This window comes from Prunus dulcis, chromosome 4, assembly GCF_902201215.1.
Source record: "Prunus dulcis chromosome 4, ALMONDv2, whole genome shotgun sequence".
NCBI lineage: Eukaryota > Viridiplantae > Streptophyta > Magnoliopsida > Rosales > Rosaceae > Prunus > Prunus dulcis.
Genome location: NC_047653.1, coordinates 23,426,146 through 23,445,991, shown reverse-complemented (window position 1 = coordinate 23,445,991; position 19,846 = coordinate 23,426,146). Strand labels below are relative to the sequence as shown.

General features: G+C 36.5%; 1 protein-coding gene across 1 annotated transcript; it reads left to right on the top strand.

The window, feature by feature from the left end:
* The first annotated feature begins 6,184 nt into the window (after positions 1-6,184).
* LOC117625735 (cation/H(+) antiporter 15-like) lies at positions 6,185-14,267 on the top strand. Its single transcript, XM_034357278.1, has 3 exons — positions 6,185-6,322; positions 11,482-12,471; positions 12,990-14,267. The coding sequence occupies exons 1-3, from the start codon at positions 6,185-6,187 to the stop codon at positions 14,265-14,267; spliced, it is 2,406 nt and encodes an 801-aa protein (XP_034213169.1).
* The last annotated feature ends 5,579 nt before the right edge of the window (positions 14,268-19,846 follow it).

Genomic DNA, 19,846 nt, shown 5'->3' with positions numbered 1-19,846 from the left:
GAGAGAGAATAGAAATTTGGGAAGCCCAGATTTGTTTCAATTGATTTCTGAAAATTCAAGTGGTTGTTTTACAGAAAATAATGTAGACTTCAGAGCTATTAGAAAACTGTTGGAGTTTTACAGAGTAGCAGATATTCTTGCACATAAAGTTTATGAGAGAATGTTTCAGAGAGAAAAAAGGGAGAGAGAGAGAGTCTGCTAGGCAATGATTGTAATCATGCACACACTCATTGTGTGATGTCATTTCACTATCAATATATTCTATAACCAGTACAACAACGACTCAGCCAATACACAATTGTACCATCCTATGAGCTGTACACTTGGCATGAATCTGGACCTATAAGTCCAACAAAACGTGATAGCATAAGAGCCATACACCTGGAAACAATTTATACTTCAACAAAAACAATGGAGCGTGAGAAGTCGGGCTTAAAGAAAAGTGTTATTTCTCAGTCTCTGAACGATGTGACCTAAAGTTTAGCGAATGATGACCTTGTTTTCTAACAGTGAAGATAGGAACTTCTGTAAGTAGATGCACAACACTAACCCGATTCAATACATCACCAATAGGTTATAGTCTAAAACAAATATGAAATTAAACAATATAATAGTTTTGTTGGTCCCTTTTTTCGACACTCTGTCTCTTCCGAATTGAGCTGCTCTAGAGAGTGGGAAGGTTGTCGGGTCCAGAAGGGTTTGTTCTCCTTATAAATGAAAAGAAAGTTTGTAAGTTGATCAAATCATTGTATGGATTGAAACAAGCACCCAAACAATGGCATGAAAAATTTGATAATTTCATTTTATCTTATAGATTTAGACATAATAATGCTGATAAGTGCATATATTTTGACAAATGACTATCATGTTATTTTATGCTTATATGTTGATGACTTTTTAATTTTTAGTACAAATATGAAAGGTGTATATGAAATTAAGAAGTATCTAAATTCAAAGTTCAAGATGAAGGACTTGAAAGAAGTGAATACTATCTTAGGAATTAAAGTAAAGAAGCATAGTCGGGGTTATGCCTAGTGCCAGTCACATTATATTGAGAAATTGCTTCTTAAATTTAAGCATTTGCAAATTAAAGAAGCAGCAACTCCTTATGAGCCTAATGAAACTATGCTTAATAATTGTGGCAGGTCCATTGTACAAGGCCAGATATTGCACTACTACATTTTACACTTTGCGCGACGAAGAGAATTTCGTCGCGCAAAATACATTGTAGTCGCACAAATTTTAACGCGACAGAAACTTCGTCGCGCAGAATCTGTCTCACAAAGATCGTGAAGAAAGACTTTGCGCGACCAAGTTTTTTCATTGGTCGCGCAAAGTAACTTTGTGCGACGAAAAAATATTGGTCGCGCAAAGTAACTTTGCGCGACGAAAAACATTGGTAGCGCAAAGTCCCGCTTCCCATTTTTGGCACCCGCCCACATTTTTAGAGTTTTGCGCGACGAATACTAACGTCGCACAAATATTTGCGCGACCAAATATTTTTTGTGTTTTAAATTTTTTTAATGAAAATAAACTAATTTAATAGTTTGCGCTACAAAATATTTTGTCGCGCAAGGTTTTTGACTTTTTGTTTTATTATTTCTTTAATATTAATTTCTTCAAATTTTTACTTTTTAAATGTAATTTAATTGTATGATTTTTTAAAAATCACTTTAATTTAAATTGATATTAATTTAATTATATTAATTTTTTCAAATTTTTACTTTTTAAATTTAATTTAATTGTAAGATTTTTCTTAATTACTTTAATTTAAATTGACATATTCAAAATAAAATTACACATGAAAAATAGTGATCAAATTATCCAATAAATATATATAATATTCAAAATGTACACATAAATTAACAAAGTACAATAATAAAATCCTAATACACCCCCTTGAGAATTAATAGAGGTGATTTTGACAGGGTTGCTAGGAGAGAAGAAAGACGACCTCCAATTGTTGATGAAGCCTCCATCTACAATCACGAAACCCTCGACATAATCGAACTTGTGGGTGGAGGGTTGCCCGTGCAGAGAGATGAGGAATTCCTGATCTTTGGTAAAAGCCGAAAAGTTGGAATACAGTACTCGGATCCACCTCACCTGTTTGACAAGGGCAGCAAATAAAGCAATAATAAAAAAATAAAAATAAAAAAAAGGAAATAGAGAAAGAGACCATGTTAGTTAAAGAAGCAAAGAGGACACGTCAACAACATTGCCAGCTATAGAATACCCGTTTGAATAATGGGTTCAAAAAGCTCCAATTCATGGACCCATATTCGATCCCTTCGAAACCCCCTTTGGTAGGTCAAGCTCATCATACCTTGCTTTTGAGGACTTGTTTTTGTCCCACCATGGGAAGGTGGAACCCAACCAAAACCCATTTCTATTGAAACAACTAATTATAATAATATGAGGGGGAAGAGGGAAGAGAGAGAGAGAGATACCCTTTGGGGGGCAGGTTCGAGAGCAATTCTAGCCCTAGTGATGATTCCAAATTGCCCTAGCCCACCAAGAGAGTGAGTGAGAGTGAGAGATGAAGAGAGAGATGAGAGATTAAGTGAGAGGAGTGAGTGTGAGAGAAAGGGTGGGATTTGGGGAGAGGGAAAGAGAGAGGAGAGGTAAGAGTAGTGAAAGAAATTGAGGAAATGGTGGAGGAGTTATTTCAGTTTTTAAAAATCGTATCACTTTGCGCGACGAACATACTGTTGGTCGCGCAAAGTTTTGCGTGACGAAACATATTGGTCCCGCAAAGTTTTGAGCGACGAAAACAAGAATATTGGTCGCGCAAAGTCTAAAAAAATTATTTTTAAAAAAAAAATTTCCCGCATCCCATTTTTGGTACCCGCCAAAATTTTTAACTTTTTGCGCGACGAAAAATACATATTGGTCGCGCAAAGTCTAAAACAATTATATAAAAAAATTCCCGCGTCCTATTTTTGGTACCCGCCCAAATTTTTGCGCGACGAAAAACATATATTGGTCGCGCAAAGTTTTGAGCGACAAAAAATATTGGTCGCGCAAAGTCTAAAGTTTTTTTTTTAATTTTAAAAACCCGCGTCCCATTTTTGGTACTCGCCCAAATTTTTTGAGTTTTGCACGACGAACTGTTGGTCCCGCAAACTTTTGAGAGATGAAAAATTGGTTCGTAGCGCAATATTTTTTAAAATAATTGTTATGAATAATAAAATATAAAAATATTTTATTTTATGATTTAAAATATAATTAAGGTGAAATCTACTTAATAAATGTATATACTATTCAATTTCTTAAGTGTTATACGTACAAAATAAATAAATAAATATATATATATACACACACATCATTCAATGATCCAACCATAAGACTTGTTTGTATATACTTCAAGATCGTATACCCCAAAAATCGCAAAAAAAAAAAAATCCAAAAATCTATTAACGGGACAAAACTTTTCGATAGTTATAAATGAAAAATCACGATTTAACGGTTATTTTAACTCCGATTTTGATGATTTTTTTACAGCTACACTCCTTGACCCTATATGAATACAATGACTGAATTTGATCTTCAATTTAAAACATTTGCACTAGTGGATGCCACAAAATCTTATGTTATATTTAACAAAAGTATAAATAAACTCTTAATTGTTAGTGAATATATTGTTTTGATGGCATATGCATTCTACGAAACTAGTTTCAACGATCCAACCATCAAACTTGTTTTTTTATATTTCGAGATCATATACGCCAAAAATCGGAAAAAATAAACATTCATAGATCAAGTAACGGGACAAAACTTTTCGACGGTTATAAATGAAAAATCATGATTTAACAATTATTTAAACTCCGATTTTCATGATTTTTTACAGCTACACTCCTTGACCCTATATGAATACAATGACTGAATTTGATCTTCAATTTAAAATATTTACACTAGTGGATACCACAAAATCTTATGTTATATTTAACAAAAGTATAAATAAACTCTTAATTGTTAGTGAATATATTGTTTTGATGGCATATGCATTCAAAAAAACTAGTTTCAACGATCCAACCATCAAACTTGTTTGTTTATACTTCGAGATCATATATGCCAAAAATCGGAAAAAATAAACATTCAGAGATCAAGTAAGGGGACAAAACTTTTCGACGGTTATAAAGAAAAATCACGATTTAACGGTTATTTTAACTTCGATTTTGATGATTTTTTACTGCTACACTCCTTGACCCGATATGAATACAATGAAATAATTTGATCATCAATTTAAAATATATTTTTTGCTAACAAAAACCCAATCCAAACAACAAGAATATATTTTTCTAATAAAAATCCGATCCGATCTAAAATAATAAATTTAAAGCTACTTAATAAATATATATACCATTTAATTTCTTAAGTGTTATGCATACAAAATAAAAAACAAAAATAAATTGGTTTAGGTGACAAAATGTTTGGATTACATCATGCAAAGATTTTAAAAAATAAATTTTTTTATTTTATTTATTTTTATAAAGATTTTGCGCGACGAATTATTTTTCGTCGCGCAAAATTGGTCGCGCAAGACTTTGAGCGACGATGTATTGTCGTCGCGCAAAAGTCGCGCGAAGTGACTTTGAGCGACGAATTATTTGTCGTCGCGCAAAATTTGGTCGCGCAAGACTTTGAGCGACGATATATTGTCGTCGCGCAAAGTGACTTTGCGCGGCGAATTATTTTTCGTTGCGCAAAATTTGGTCGCGCAAGACTTTGAGCGACGAAGTTTCAAGTTTCGTCGCGCAAAGTGACTTTGAGCGACGAATAGTTTTTCGTCGCGCAAAATTTGGTCGCGCAAAGGGTTTTTTTTACTAGTGTTGCTTTGTAAATATATACAAACTTTCTAGATACACCAGTAATCCAGGTATTGCTCATTGGAAAGCAATTAGTAGAGTATTTATTATCTTAAAAGAACCACTAATTTAAGTTTATCTTACTCTGAATTTCCAGCAGTACTTGAGGGATATTCATATGCAAGTTGGATAACGAGTACTAGTGATGATAAGTCAACATTAGGGTGGATCTTTACAATTGTCGGAGGAGATTTCTTGGGCTTCAAGGAAACAAACATGTATAGCACATTCAACTATGGAATCTGAATTTATAGCAGCAGGTAAAGAAGCGGATGGCCTAGAAATATGTTATTAGAAATAAAGTTGTGGCCACAACTGATGTCATCCATTTCTTTATACTGTGATAGCGAGGCTACTTTGTCTAAAGCTTATAGCAAAGGTAGTAATTTCTAAGGGAATTCTTCAAGTTTTTGCTATTTGCAGATTTCAGACTTGGTTGTATCTTGGAAGTGGTTTGCCCCAAGAACCCATTAACAAACTCAATTGAGTGGGGGGATAAAAAACACTTTAAGAAAACAATTCAATCGTACCTCAAAGTCTTTTCATATTTCAGTTTTTACTCAACATCTAATTTCGTAAGTTTCACATCAAAGATTAGTTATAAGACAGATCATCAACATCTTGGTTCAGGTCACTCTGTTGGGACAAAAGATTAGTTAACGACAGCTGCATGGAAGCCGCGAAAGTGGACCAAATTACTTAATTAAGAAGAGTCTAATGCATAAGTGGATGCCACCAAAAAAGAATTTAAAAAAAAATAAAAAAAATCTGATAATGCGTGGATGCCAACCAAACTGAACGAACAACCAACAAATTAAGAAGTGGTTATAGCTAGTTTAGGCGCAACTAATTAACTAATTAGCTAATTAATCCCTCAGTATCGAAACTTTGATTTCTATTCTTTCTTCTTTAATTTGTGTTGTGTGATAACAATCACTTTTCTTTTTTAGTTTCGTTGTCTTAGTCTTTGTCTTTGTCTTTGATGAGAGTAGTGTTTCTAGCGATTTGTACGTCATCCAAGGCAAAAGAAAGGCGTCCTGAGGTAGCTAGGGAGGGCTGACAGAAACCCAGAATTCCTACTATCTAATTTGTAAATAGAGTTTATAGCTCAACTAGGTAAGAGCAGTTACTTTTGCACTTGAGGTCTTTTGCTCGAATCCCTCAATTCTTTAATATCGCTTTTTATAAAATAAAAAAAAAAATTGTAAATATAAGTATCGTACGTAATGGATGATGCGCTACGGGACAATGGCGGGGTAGTAGAAGCAGGCGCTACGAGGGTATGTTATAATAAAACGATAACACACGTGACTGGGATGTGGAAGGCTGAGAATCCCTTGCTTTCAACTCTTCCTCTCTTCTTCACCCAACTAGGTCTCATTATGTTTATATGCCACTTTCTCAAGCTTCTCCTTGCACCTTTGCACCAACCTCGCATCGTTGCTTACACTATTGTAAGTAAACTGTAATTCTATTCTATGTCTCCATGCTCTATTGCTCTATGCTTTTATTATCAAAATTCTATTGTGATGCACAAACGATAATTGAGAATCAATTTAATCAATAATCCAAATATACAACTGATAGTAATACATCTATATTACATAATATTGATATTTTTATGACAAGGACAAATAGTAATACATTGGCATGCATATGCATGTGTTAACATTTGCAGAACATGATCATGCATATGTATTCAATCAAAACATGTAATAAAACTTAATGAACATGCAGAGAGCTTTTGGATTAGGGGAGGTCAGATTTGTGTGAATGAGAGAGAGAGAGCTTTGGAGAAGATTGCTAGCTGTCTCAGCCCAGCACCAAAAACATGCATATATTCTCTTGCTGACCAAAACCGTTACAAAGGAAATGTTCCCCTATTACATCACACAATCTAACCAAACTTTCATAACCCTATAAGATAATGACAAGTGGCAAATGCTATTACATTCACAGCTGTACACTTGGACTGTGATCCAAGGCAGCCTTCTAGAATAGAACCTTCCTATTCTAATTCCATTACAGCAGCTACACCTATACACTAACACTCCCTTCTAGGTGTTGTGCTGAAATAACACCTAGAGCCTCCCTCAAATACTCAAATCTGTCCCTTGCTAAAGGCTTGGTGAAAATGTCAGCAAGCTGCACTTCAGTTTTGCAATATAGCAAATCTATCTCACCATTTTGTAGAGCATCTCTTATGAAGTGAAACCTGCGGTTGATGTGTCTGGTTTTGTGATGATGAACAGGATTCTTAGATATAGCAATAGCTGAAGTGTTGTCACACAACAACTGAGTTGGTTCTACCTGTTCCTCTCCAAAATCAGATAACACAAACCTCAGCCACATAGCCTGTGCAGTAGCTTCTGCTGCACTCATGTACTCAGCCTCTGCTGTTGACAGAGCAACACTACTTTGCTTGATTGAAGCCCAAGAAAATGCACCTGACCCCAAATTGAAAGCATAGCCTGATGTGCTCCTCATGTCATCCTCACTTCCACTCCAATCACTGTCACAATAGCCAATTAACATTGCTCCTTTTCCCTTATCATAGGCAATTCCATAGTTTATGGTGCCTTGAACATATCTTAGGACTCTCTTTGCTGTTCCCATGTGCTTCTTGGTTGGATTATGCATGAATCTAGCCAAGAGGCTTGCTGCAAACATGATGTCTGGTCTGGTTGCAGTTAGATAGAGCAAGCTCCCCACCATTTGCCTATACAATGTCTCATCTGCTAGTTCACTTCCATCCACTTTTGACAACTTTTCATTCACTGCCAGTGGTGTTGCAACAGACTTGCAATCTTTGAGTCCAAATTTGTCAAGTAAGGTCTTTGCATACTTCTTCTTGGTGGAGGAAGATGCAAGAATCAGTTTGTAGGACCCCAAGACCAAGGAAATGATGCAGCAGTCCAAGGTCAGTCATCTCATATTGTCTCATCATATCATCTTTGAATGCAGCCATCATTTCTTTTGAGCTTCCTGTGTAGATAATATCATCTACATATAGAGACACAATGAGAATACCACTTGTAGACATCTTAGTGTACAAAGTAGCTTCACTTGGACTTCTATAAAAACCAGTCTTGATGAAATAGGAGTTTATCTCATCATACCAAGCTCTTGGAGCTTGTTTCAAACCATATAAAGCCTTTTTCAGCTTATACACTTTATCTTCACTTCCTTGCATCACAAAACCAGATGGTTGATCTACATAAACTTCTTCATTTAGCACTCCATTAAGAAATGCAGACTTTACATCCAGTTGAAACAGATTCCAGTTTCTCTGTGCAGCCACAGTCACCAAGGTTCTCACAGTATCAAGTCGAGCCACTGGTGCAAAGGTCTCATTGAAGTCAATTCCAGGCTTTTGAGAATATCCCTTTGCCACCAGCCGAGCCTTATTCTTCTGCACAGATCCATCTAGGTTCAGTTTAGTCTTATAGATCCATTTGACTCCAATGATTGGTTTATCAAATGGTCTATTCACAAGCTCCCATGTATTGTTCTTCTCAATCATGGTGATTTCAGCTTCCATTGCTTTCTTCCAAGAGTCATCCTTTGCTGCCTCTTCAAAACTTTCTGGTTCTATAATGCACATGTTGCATTTTTCATAGATTTCTGCAATGCTCTTGTACTTGAGAGGAGTATGATCAACATTCTGTGATCCTGCTTCCCTTTCTTGGTCACTGATTTCAGTGTTTAAGGTAGGCATCTCATTCACTTCCAATTGTTCTTCAAATTCATAAGAACTCCCTTCTGCTCCTTGTTCTTCTTCTCTGATTTCAGTGAGCTGAATGTTCACACTAGTCTCCTTCTTTGTATTCCAATCCCAACACTCATTCTCACTAAATATCACATCTCTTGAAATGATAACCTTTTCAGTTTCAATATTGTACAGCCTGTATCCCTTTTCACAGCTGCCATACCCCAAGAAAATACACCTTTTGCTTGCCAAATCTAGCTTCTGTCTTTGCTGTTTTGGTACATGAGCATAACACAATGAACCAAACACCTTCAGATGCTTAATTCCTGGTTTCCTCCCACCATAAGCCTCAAATGGTGTCCTTTTGCTCAAGGCTTTAGTTGGACATCTATTCAAAATGTACACAGATGTGTTGACTGCCTTTGCCCAGAAATCAAATGGAATTTTCTTTTCCAACATCAAACATTTGGCCATTTCTACTATAGTTCTATTCTTCCTCTCTGCCACACCATTTTGCTGTGGTGTGTATGAGGTTGTGAGCTGCCTTTCAATGCCTGCATTGTCACAGAACCTCTCAAACTCCACTGAAGTGTACTCTCCTCCTCTGTCACTTCTCAATTGTTTTAGTTTGTAGCCACTTTGCAATTCCACAGTGGCTTTGAACTTCTTAAACACACAAAGACCTTCTGACTTATGCCTTAAGAAATAGACCCAACACATCCTTGTGCAATCATCTATGAAAGTGAGAAAGAACCTATTTCCAGCTTTGGTAACTGTCTGCATAGGACCACAGATGTCACTGTGAATAAGTTCTAGTGGGGTTGATGCTCTAGAGATAGCTTCTCTTGGAAATGCTTCTCTACTCTGCTTGCCTAGAACACACCCCTCACATACCTGTCTATCTTCTTTAATTTCTGGCAGCCCTACTACCATATCTTGTTCTTTCAATAGTTTTAGACTACTCATATTGAGATGTCCAAACCTTCTATGCCAGAGATCAGTGGAATGGTCTACACTTGCTCTATAAGCAAAGTGCATTTCAGCTTGCAACTTCAAAGGAAAGCTTCTGTTTCCTTTCATCTGAACCTTTGCCACCAGATTTGTATGAGAGCTGTCATTGTAGATTTCCACCTTGTGATCACCAAATACCAAATAATAGCCATGTTCTATCATATGTCCTACACTGAGTAAGTTCTCTTTCAGTCCAGGTACAAGCATTATTTCTTTGATATGTCTCTTGCCTGCTTTGGTTTCAACCACAATAGTGCCTTTTCCAGTTACTTCTACAAGCTGTCCAGTTCCCATTTCAACCTTGGCAGTCACCTTTCTGTCAATATCCACCAACAAATCCTCTTTTCCTGTCATGTGATTACTACACCCACTGTCCAAATACCAGATCTCTTCATCCCTTGTTACACCAGCACCACTTACATTGCTAGCATAGAACATTGTTGGTGCAGCTTCCACTTGAGTAGCATAGTTGACCTGCTGTGGTGTTTTCTTGCTGTAGCAGTCTTTTGCAATGTGGCCAAGCTTATCACAGTTATAACATTTTGGCTTGCCCTTGAATCGACATTCACCAAAATGTAGCTTACCACAATGCTTGCAGGGAGTTTTAGTGCCTTCACTTGCCTTGTTATCCCACTTCTTGCCTTTGGATTTCCAATTTTTATTCTGCTTGCTGTTCTGTTCTCCAGTCTTGGTCTGTTTGGCATCTACACTAAGGCTAGCAAATGCCTTCTCTGTTCTGTTTTCAGAATGCCTATCTAAACGCAACTCAAAGCTCTTTAGTGAGGCTACAACCTCCTGCACCTCAATCTCATTTAGATCTCTAGAATGTTCAATAACTGAACAGATAGAGTCATAGGTAGATGGCAGACTAATAAGCAGTTTTTGAACAATTCTCTCCCTAGGCAATTCCTCCCCATAACTTCTCATTTGATTAATTAAATCAAATAGTTTAGTAACATAGACAGTTAAGGATTCATCATCCTTCATTCTTGTATATTCAAATTCTCTTCTAAGGCCTTGCAATTTAACACTCCTTACCTGCTTATCTCCATGGAATTCTTGCTGCAGAATACTCCAGGCACCTTTTGATGTTTCTTCATGAGATATTCGTGGGAATATCTCCTCTGAAACTGCTCCTTGAATCAATCCAAGGGCCTTGGCATCCTTCATGAGTACCTCAGCAACCATGCCTTTCCCACTTGATCCTTCTGTCTCCTCCTTTTGATCATCAGATTCATCTGACTTCTTCAGATCCATTCCATCAAATCCTTTGATCACAAAATCCCACAGTCCATGAGATTTGAAGATGGTCTTCATCCTAATGCTCCAGAAATCGTAGTTCTCACCATTGAAGATTGGTGCTCTCAACTCACCACCACTTGATCCAGCCATGTTAGACTTAGATTAGCAGAACTCTAGCTCAGCTGCAGCTCCAATAGCTTAGCACAGAAAACTCCCAGTATTACAAGATCAAACCTGGCTCTGAGGCCATGTTAACATTTGCAGAACATGATCATGCATATGTATTCAATCAAAACATGTAATAAAACTTAATGAACATGCAGAGAGCTTTTGGATTAGGGGAGGTCAGATTTGTGTGAATGAGAGAGAGAGAGCTTTGGAGAAGATTGCTAGCTGTCTCAGCCCAGCACCAAAAACATGCATATATTCTCTTGCTGACCAAAACCGTTACAAAGGAAATGTTCCCCTATTACATCACACAATCTAACCAAACTTTCATAACCCTATAAGATAATGACAAGTGGCAAATGCTATTACATTCACAGCTGTACACTTGGACTGTGATCCAAAGCAGCCTTCTAGAATAGAACCTTCCTATTCTAATTCCATTACAGCAGCTACACCTATACACTAACAGCATGCACATTGCAGGGTGGCATAATTTTGGGTCCATCTTTTATCCTGAAAACCCAGTTCTCTCGCAAATACCTATTTCCAGTCAAAAGCACGTTGGCGATAGAGACAATGGCCAACTTGGGGTTGATTTACTACATGTTTCTCCAAGGCTTAGAGATCGATTTCAAGCCAATTTTGCAGGCCAGAAAAAAAGTTTGGAGCATTGCCACCGCTGGAATTCTAGTTCCCCTCCCTCTTGGCTATCTCCTCCACAAAACCCTAACACCCAACTCCCACCCACTAAAGGCCACTACTTATGGTCCTTTCTTTTGGGGCACCACCCTTGCCACCACCAACTTCTCCGAACTTGCCCTAGTACTTGCCGATGCCAAGCTCCTCCACAGCGACGTTGGCAGGACCGCCCTCTCCGTAAGCGTCATCAACGACCTTGTCTCTTGGGTACTTCTTCTCATGACAGTGGCCATAGTCAGCGATGGAAAACTTTACACAGTGTTGTCCACCTTCACGTTGATCATATTCTGTGTATACGGGCTTCGTCCGGTGCTGCCATGGATGGTTTGCAACACGAGGTTTTTCAACGAAAAGTACGACATGGACAACCAAATATGCTTCATCATGGCCGGGGTTCTGCTGTTTGGGTTCATTAGTGATGCGTTCGGGTCACATTCCATTCTTGGAGCCTTCATGTTCGGAGCCATTTTGCCCAAGGGAGAGCTCAAAACTGTAATCACCGAAAAGGTTGAGGACTTTGTGTCAAAAGTCTTGCTGCCCCTCTTCTTTTTGATTCTTGGGATGAGAACGCATGTCGATGTTGTCTTTCACAGTGCAAGCCTTCTAATTGTCATGTCAATTGTTGTCCTGGCTTTCCTTGCTAAATTTGTTGTGAGTTCCGTCGCTGCCATTGTCAACAAAATGCCGGTGAGGGACAGTTTGGCTTTCGGACTAGTCATGAACGCCAAAGGCCTGTTTGCTACAATAATCCTCAATTCTGGGCGGGACTTACATGTAAGTATATACTATTTCGTTATTGCATGCGCAGCTGCCTCTTCCACACACACACAACATATGGCCAAATGCATGCCTTCTAGGCTTATTGTTGAGTTTAAGTAATACTATATTCAAGTTATGTAAGTTTACTACTGTATTTAGGAAAATAAAAATTATTAGTTTAATTTACTGGTAGTAATTAATGGCATGAGTCATTTTCCCTTTTAGAAATTTTGTTTCCAAGATTTTTTTAATTTTCCTTTTGGTAATAGGTCTCTTTGTTTATTAAGGTTATGTTTAACGTTATTTATACTACATTTATTGATCATTTTACTGACCACCTCAATATGTATTAAAGAGTTGTTCAGTAATATGTTCAGTGAATATTGGTCAATGAATGTGGTACAATGGTATTACCAAGTGTCCCCCTAAACAAAGTACAACTAAATTACATCTAAGAAATATATATATCTTAAAACTATGTGTTAAATTCTCGATTTTATATTGTTTTAATTGGCAAATATATATAAATGCAGGTTTTGGACCACAATACTTTTTCAGTAATGATTCTTGCAATTGTGATAATGACGGCAGCGGTTGGACCCATTTTGGCTTTGATTTACAAGTCGAATGGGCCATCTAAGCAGCACACACACAGAAGCATAAGAAGCATACAACCCAACTCAGAGTTTCGAATCCTTATTTGCATCCATTCAACAAGCAATGTTTCAAGCGTCATCAATCTGTTGGAGATTTCCAATCCCACCAAACAATCCCCGATGTTCGTCTTTGCGGTCCATCTGGTGGAGCTCAGTGGCCATGCTTCTGCCATGCTCATAGTCCACGACACATGCAGCAATATTCGTAACACAGCTGAAATTACAGCCAAAAATCAAAAGCACTCTTCGCCTTCTAACCAAATTGTCGCTGCCTTTGAAAAACTTGAGACCGAAAGCGAAGAAGGCAGCTTGTCAGTGGAGACACTTACTGCTGTGTCCTCTTACACCTCCATGCACGAGGACATTTGCAACCTTGCTGACGACAAGAGTGCAGACCTTATAATCATTCCTTTCCACAAGCAATCCACCATTGATGGGGGAATGGACAACGGGAACTCCTCTTTTAGAGGCGTTAACAAGAACCTTCTAGAGAACGCTTCTTGTTCGGTGGCCATCTTCGTGGATCGTGGGCTCACCGATCCATCTAACATTAAAAATGACGATGGCCATGGCTGCTGCCGCTGTGCCATGCTCTTCATTGGTGGGCCAGACGACCGTGAGGCATTGGCATATGCATGGAGGATGGCTAGCAATCCTAGCCCTAATCCTAATATCAGCTTAACTGTGGTTCGTTTCATCATCGGTAAAGATGCGTCAGTTGATTCAGATCTCCGTCCCAACAATCCTAATAATGATCATGATGATCATGAGGACGAAGACAAGAATATTTTAGAGGTGATAGAGGAAAACGAGAAGGAGAAACAGCTAGACGACCAATATATAGAGAGGTTCGTGTTCAATACTAGGAACCAACCCTCCATAAGATTAATTAACGAGGTGGTGAACAATGTGGAGGAAACTCTCAAATTGATATGCGCCATGGGAAATGACTATGATCTTTATATCGTGGGAAGAGGGCAAACAGGTTCTTCACCACTCACGTTTGGGCTATCGGAGTGGGGTGACTGCCCAGAGCTCGGACCCTTGGGAGATACATTGGCATCGTCCAACATTGTGGCCAGGGCGTCGATTCTCATAGTGCATCAAGGTGGTGCTTTAGTGGATGAATTAGTACATCAACATCTTAGCGAGTAGTCCCTTACATCTGAAAAATACAACTACTCTATCTTGAGCCTTTTGTGAACCCTAAAGGTACTGATGCAGGGCCAAGCAAAGACAGGTAAATTAGGGTCCTCCATCTCCAAGTGCAGGGAGAGACCTGAAAACCCTAGATTGCTATGTTTCTAGCACTACCCTGAAAATCGGAGAACTAGGAACAAATCAACAATCTCTCAAGAGAAAGGCACTTAACACAAAGAGAGATGAAACTCCTTTGAAATCGTCCAATTCTATATTCAAAACTCTGATTACATATTCAGATTACAAAGCTATACCTATATATAGCCCCCAGCAATAAAGCCACGAAAATGTAACTGAAAATGGCATTGAACCAACAATTATTTGAAATGATAAGATAAACCCTCTGATTATGGTTACTATCTGATTAGCTCTTTTTCAATATTTTTGTATTTTTCTCTATTCTTCGTACTCGAAGAACTCTGGAGCTACTGGATTTTGTGTTGCAATTTGATGACAATACTAGCATCAAATCACTCTTATAAATTAATATGCAAATATAAGAGAGAGAATGGAAATTTGGAAACAAGAACTAAGAGGTCTACTAGTTTCAATTGATTTTTGTAAATTCAAGTGGTTTTACAGAAAACAATGGAGACTTTAGAGCTAACAGAAAACAATGGATGATGACCTCGTTTTTCAAAGAGAAGATAGGAACCTCTGTAAGTAGTGTAGGAGGAAGAGAAATAAAATAAAACAAATGGACACTGGTTTCTTAGAAGAATAGGCTCTTTCATTATAATTCAACACGCACAAAAATAACAATGATAACCGATTAACCGATTAACCTATTTAAGGACTTCTCTTATCATAACCGATTAACCCACTCTCATATCTTAGACTCTTCATCAACCCACTAATTCATGAAGCTGGCAGTTTATTCAATTCATTAATACATGAACTTATTAAATTAGAGAATAAGAAAAGACTCAACATACACTACTACATTTTACACTTTGCGCGACGAAGAGAATTTCGTCGCGCAAAATACATTGTAGTCGCACAAATTTCAGCGCGACAGAAACTTCGTCGAGCAAAATCCGTCGCGCAAAGATCGTGAAGAAAGACTTTGCGCGACGAAGACATTTCATTGGTCACACAAAGTGACTTTGCGCGACGAAAACATATTAATCGCGCAAAGCGATGGATTGGTCGCGCAAAGTGACTTTGCGCGACGACAAGTATTGGTAGCGCAAAGCTCTGCGCGACGAAATATATTGGTCGCGCAAATGTTTGAGCGACGAAATATATTGCGCGACGAAAAACATTGGTCGCTCAAAGTCTAAAAAAAATTTTAAAAAAATAAAAAAAATTCCCGCGTCCAATTTTTGGAACCTGCCCAAATTTTTTGAGTTTTGCGCGACGAATACTAACGTCTCGCAAATATTTGCGCGACGAAATATTTTTTGTTTTAAATTTTTTTAATTTAAAATAAACTAATTTAATAGTTTGCGCTACGAAATATTTTGTCGTGCAAGGTTTTTGACTTTTTGTTTTATTATTTCTTTAATATGAATTTATTTATATGAATTTTTTCAAATTTTTACTTTTTAAATTTAATTTAATTGTATGATTTCTTTTTAAAATTACTTTAATTTAAATTGATATTAATTTTTACTTTTTAAATTTAATTTAATTGTATGATTTTTTTTAATTACTTTAATTTAAATTGACATATTCAAAATAAAATTACATATGAAAAATAGTGATTAAATTATCCAATAAATATATATATATAATATTCAAAATGTACACATAAATTAACAAAGTACAATAATAAAATCCTAATACAAGCGTATTGTGGTGGTAGTGGCGGAGGATATGTTTTGATAGCTTCCTAATCCTCAACTTTAGCCGTCAAAGTCTCGATGATTCCCTACAAAAAAAAAAAAAAATATGGTCAAATAACCACAAAAAAAAAAAGGAAGGCATAATCTCCCCTAAAATTGTTATACCACAAATCCAACCCAAACTCCAATCCCTCCCCTTTACTCAACCCCAAAACCCACACAAACTCAAAATTAACTCCAAAAACACATATTAATGAAAAAAATTTAAAATTTGGAGAGAATATACCTTTTGGCAAGATTGAGAGTGAATGAGAATGAGAGGGAGAAGTGAGTGTGAGAGAATTAGAGAAGATAGTGATAGAGAGATGAGAGAGTGAGTGAAAGAGATGAGAGAGTGAGTGAGAGAGAGTGAGAGATAGTGAAGAGAGAGATGAGAGATTAAGTGAGAGGAGTGAGTGAGAGAAATGGTGGGATTTGGGGAGAGGGAAAGAGAAAGGAGAGGTAAGAGTAGAGAAAGGAATTGAGAAAATGGTGAAGTTATTTCGGTTTTAAAAACCGTATCACTTTGCGCGACGAAAAATATTCTTGGTCGCGCAGAGGTTTGCGTGACGAAAAATATTGGAATATTAATCGCGCAACCTTTTGCGCGACGAAACATATTGGTCGCGCAAAGTCTAAAAAAATTATTTTAAAAAAAATAAAATCCCCGCGTCCCATTTTTGGTACCCGCCAAAATTTTAAAATTTTTGCGCGACGAATAGAGGGATATTGGTCGCGCAAAGTCAAAAAAATTATTTTAAAAAAAATCCCCGCGTCCCATTTTTGGTACCCGCCAAAATTTTTAAATTTTTGTGCGACGAATAGAGGATTATTGGTCGCGCAAAGTCAAAAAATTATTTTTTAAAAAAAATCCCCGCGTCCCATTTTTGGTACCTTCCAAAATTTTTAAATTTTTGCACGACGAATAGAGGAATATTGGTCGCGCAAAGTCAAAAAAAATTATTTAAAAAAAAAATTCCCCGCGTTGTTGTAAATGCATGAGTTGATGGATGACCACCATACCTCTTAGTATTCTGCCGTTGGATTTTATGTAACCTATGCACTAATTATTTGTAATTAGTGCTTGTAACCTATAAGTATATTGTAAATGATGGTATTCAATCTCCTATCTTGTATGCCTATAAATAGGTGATTCTACCAAAGATTAAGAAGAATAAACAAGGTGAAACTTTATCTTTGGCATATCACTTCTCTCTACATTTTTCCCTCTAGTTTTATAACACGTTATCAGCACGACATTGCTCTTGGTATGTTTTCTTTCTTTGAATTTTCTTTCTTCTTATATGAGCTAGAGTCATCACATGGTATAGAGTTTCTTTGTACTCACCATCAGACTTCATCATGCTCGTTTAAGAAAAAAAAAAATTCTTATTCTTATTACACATGAATATAATGCCATGTTTTTTTTATTTGTTTATTTAATTTTAAGTATGATCTTAATTATTATGATGAGTTTGTATTATACAAAAGATCAAGGCCCGAAGTTCCTCGATCCTCATCATATAACTAGATTAGGACCTAGAGTTCTTTTGATTGAATAAGAACTTGAAGTTCTTTGATTCCAAATAATTGAAGGCGTGAAGTTCCGCGAATTTAAAGAGCACATAAGGACATGAAACTCCTCGATTTTGTATTAATCAAAATCAGAATTCCATGAGGCCTACATATGTCAAGAACCCAAACCAGAAGTTTAGAGTGCATATACATCGATTTGAGTATGAAGTTCAAAGCACAACTATTAATTCAATTTATTTAGATCTACGTATTCGAACCTGAAGTTTCGAATATATATTGATATGAACCTGAAGTTCATAGTTTTTCATGGATCTTAATACTATGTATGAACCTGAAGTTCATTACTTATTTGTGCCTATATGAACTTGAATTGGTTGGAAATCCAATTCTTAAACTTGTAGTTTTATCTACATATTGAATCCATATTAATATTGGATTATCTTGGAATTTTATAGTCTTTAATTTATTTATTTTATTCCTTGTTTATACCACTTTACTCATTTTATTTTATTTTATCTATGTTGTGTTATTAGTTAATTTCGTTTTATAATGGTAATGTTTTGTATTATCGCCCCAATATTGACAACCAGATGCGTCTATTGGAGAAACTTCCTACTTTCTTTTGTGGGTAGGAAGTTTATGATGTCATGAACCAAAAGTTCATGAGGCCCCAATATTACACAACTATTAAAGTAGTTGAAGTTTATGATGTCATGAACCAAAAGTTCATGAGGCCCCACTATTACACAACTATTAAAGTAGTTGAAGATTATAATATCATGAACCAGAAGTTCATTGACCGGATAACTTTTATGTTGTGGTATGATTATCTTGGCAATCCATATTCCACAATGACACATAAGAGTTTTATAAATTTGTAAGGACATTGTTTAAAGACTCAAAATATTGTCTTGTCCAACAAATATCATTACAAAGAATGCTCATCGTTTAAAGACTCAAAATATTGTCTTGTCCAACAAATATCATTACAAAGAATCCTCACAAATAAAAGTTGTCATGAGATCATCAAAGTCAAAAATTGACTTTGAGCCCTCTTTCCTGAAATAATTCAAGGGGATATTTGTGAGCTTATATAACATTTAATTATGGATCACTTCACCAGTTTTATTAATTGTGCCTACTAAAATGGTCACATATTTGTCTCTTGTCAAGACGTTTACGAGAACAACTCCCACATTATCCAATCCAGTCAATTTGACTTGATAATGATGATGAGTTTATTTTCCTAAATTTTGAGACAATTTTCCCGCCATTAGGGGGAGAAATGGCAGTTCCTGAAGAACGTCGTGAAATAGTGTTGAATCAATCCGCTTTTGTCTCATCAAGATAATGCATATAAAAGTTGTACATATGCTAACATGGATTGATATTCTCATATCACAATCCATTAACATGGTGACTATATATATAATGTATGCCTGAAGCATGACAGAAATATAGGTTCTAAAGACTTAACTCCTCATAAGTGGAGATTATTTGAAAAATTCAAGCCCTATAAAAAATAACGCTCTATAGGAGGTTATGATCCACATATTCTAAATAATTCATTGTAAAAGAGATGTTTGTCTAACAAATGACAACATAAGCCCCTGAATAGGCATTGGTACCCCAAAGCAATGAGATGCTTATAAATTATGCATGCGCATGCACATGAGAATTGTGGGATCACAAATTGATGATACATTTGGTTTATTAGTAGCTACTACAATCATCAAGGGCTATGATTATATTAAATCACGTTTCATGAATGTCGACAAGTTAAGTGATTGGCCAAAAATGGAAATAGGCAATTCCATTTATCACTAAATATGAAGTGTGGGATATTGAACCTATAGCTCAAACACCGAATTACAAATTCTAAGTATGAAGGTTATGAATTGGTGCTTATGAAGTGAAATAAGATCACTAATATGACATAAGGTTTCCTGGGAGAGACATGGTTTTAGTCTCCCATCTCATCATAGATGCATCCATATTTCTATAAGTGCAGTTGTTACTTTAACGTGAAACTTATAGCATATGTTAAATGCATATTTATTAAGACTATATGGTACATGGAAATCCTCAAAGCTCATGAAATATTTGAGATATATCGGATGAAGCAACCTCTTGAAGGATATAAAGTACCAAAATATTCTTAATTAAGAGTTA

Bases quoted from the DNA above. Each gene is read 5' to 3' on its own strand.
- LOC117625735 (XM_034357278.1), top strand. From the start codon at position 6,185: ATGTGGAAGGCTGAGAATCCCTTGCTTTCAACTCTTCCTCTCTTCTTC. The intron at 6,323-11,481 runs GTAAGTAAACTG...TGCACATTGCAG, and splicing joins GCATCGTTGCTTACACTATT to GGTGGCATAATTTTGGGTCC. The intron at 12,472-12,989 runs GTAAGTATATAC...ATATAAATGCAG, and splicing joins ATTCTGGGCGGGACTTACAT to GTTTTGGACCACAATACTTT.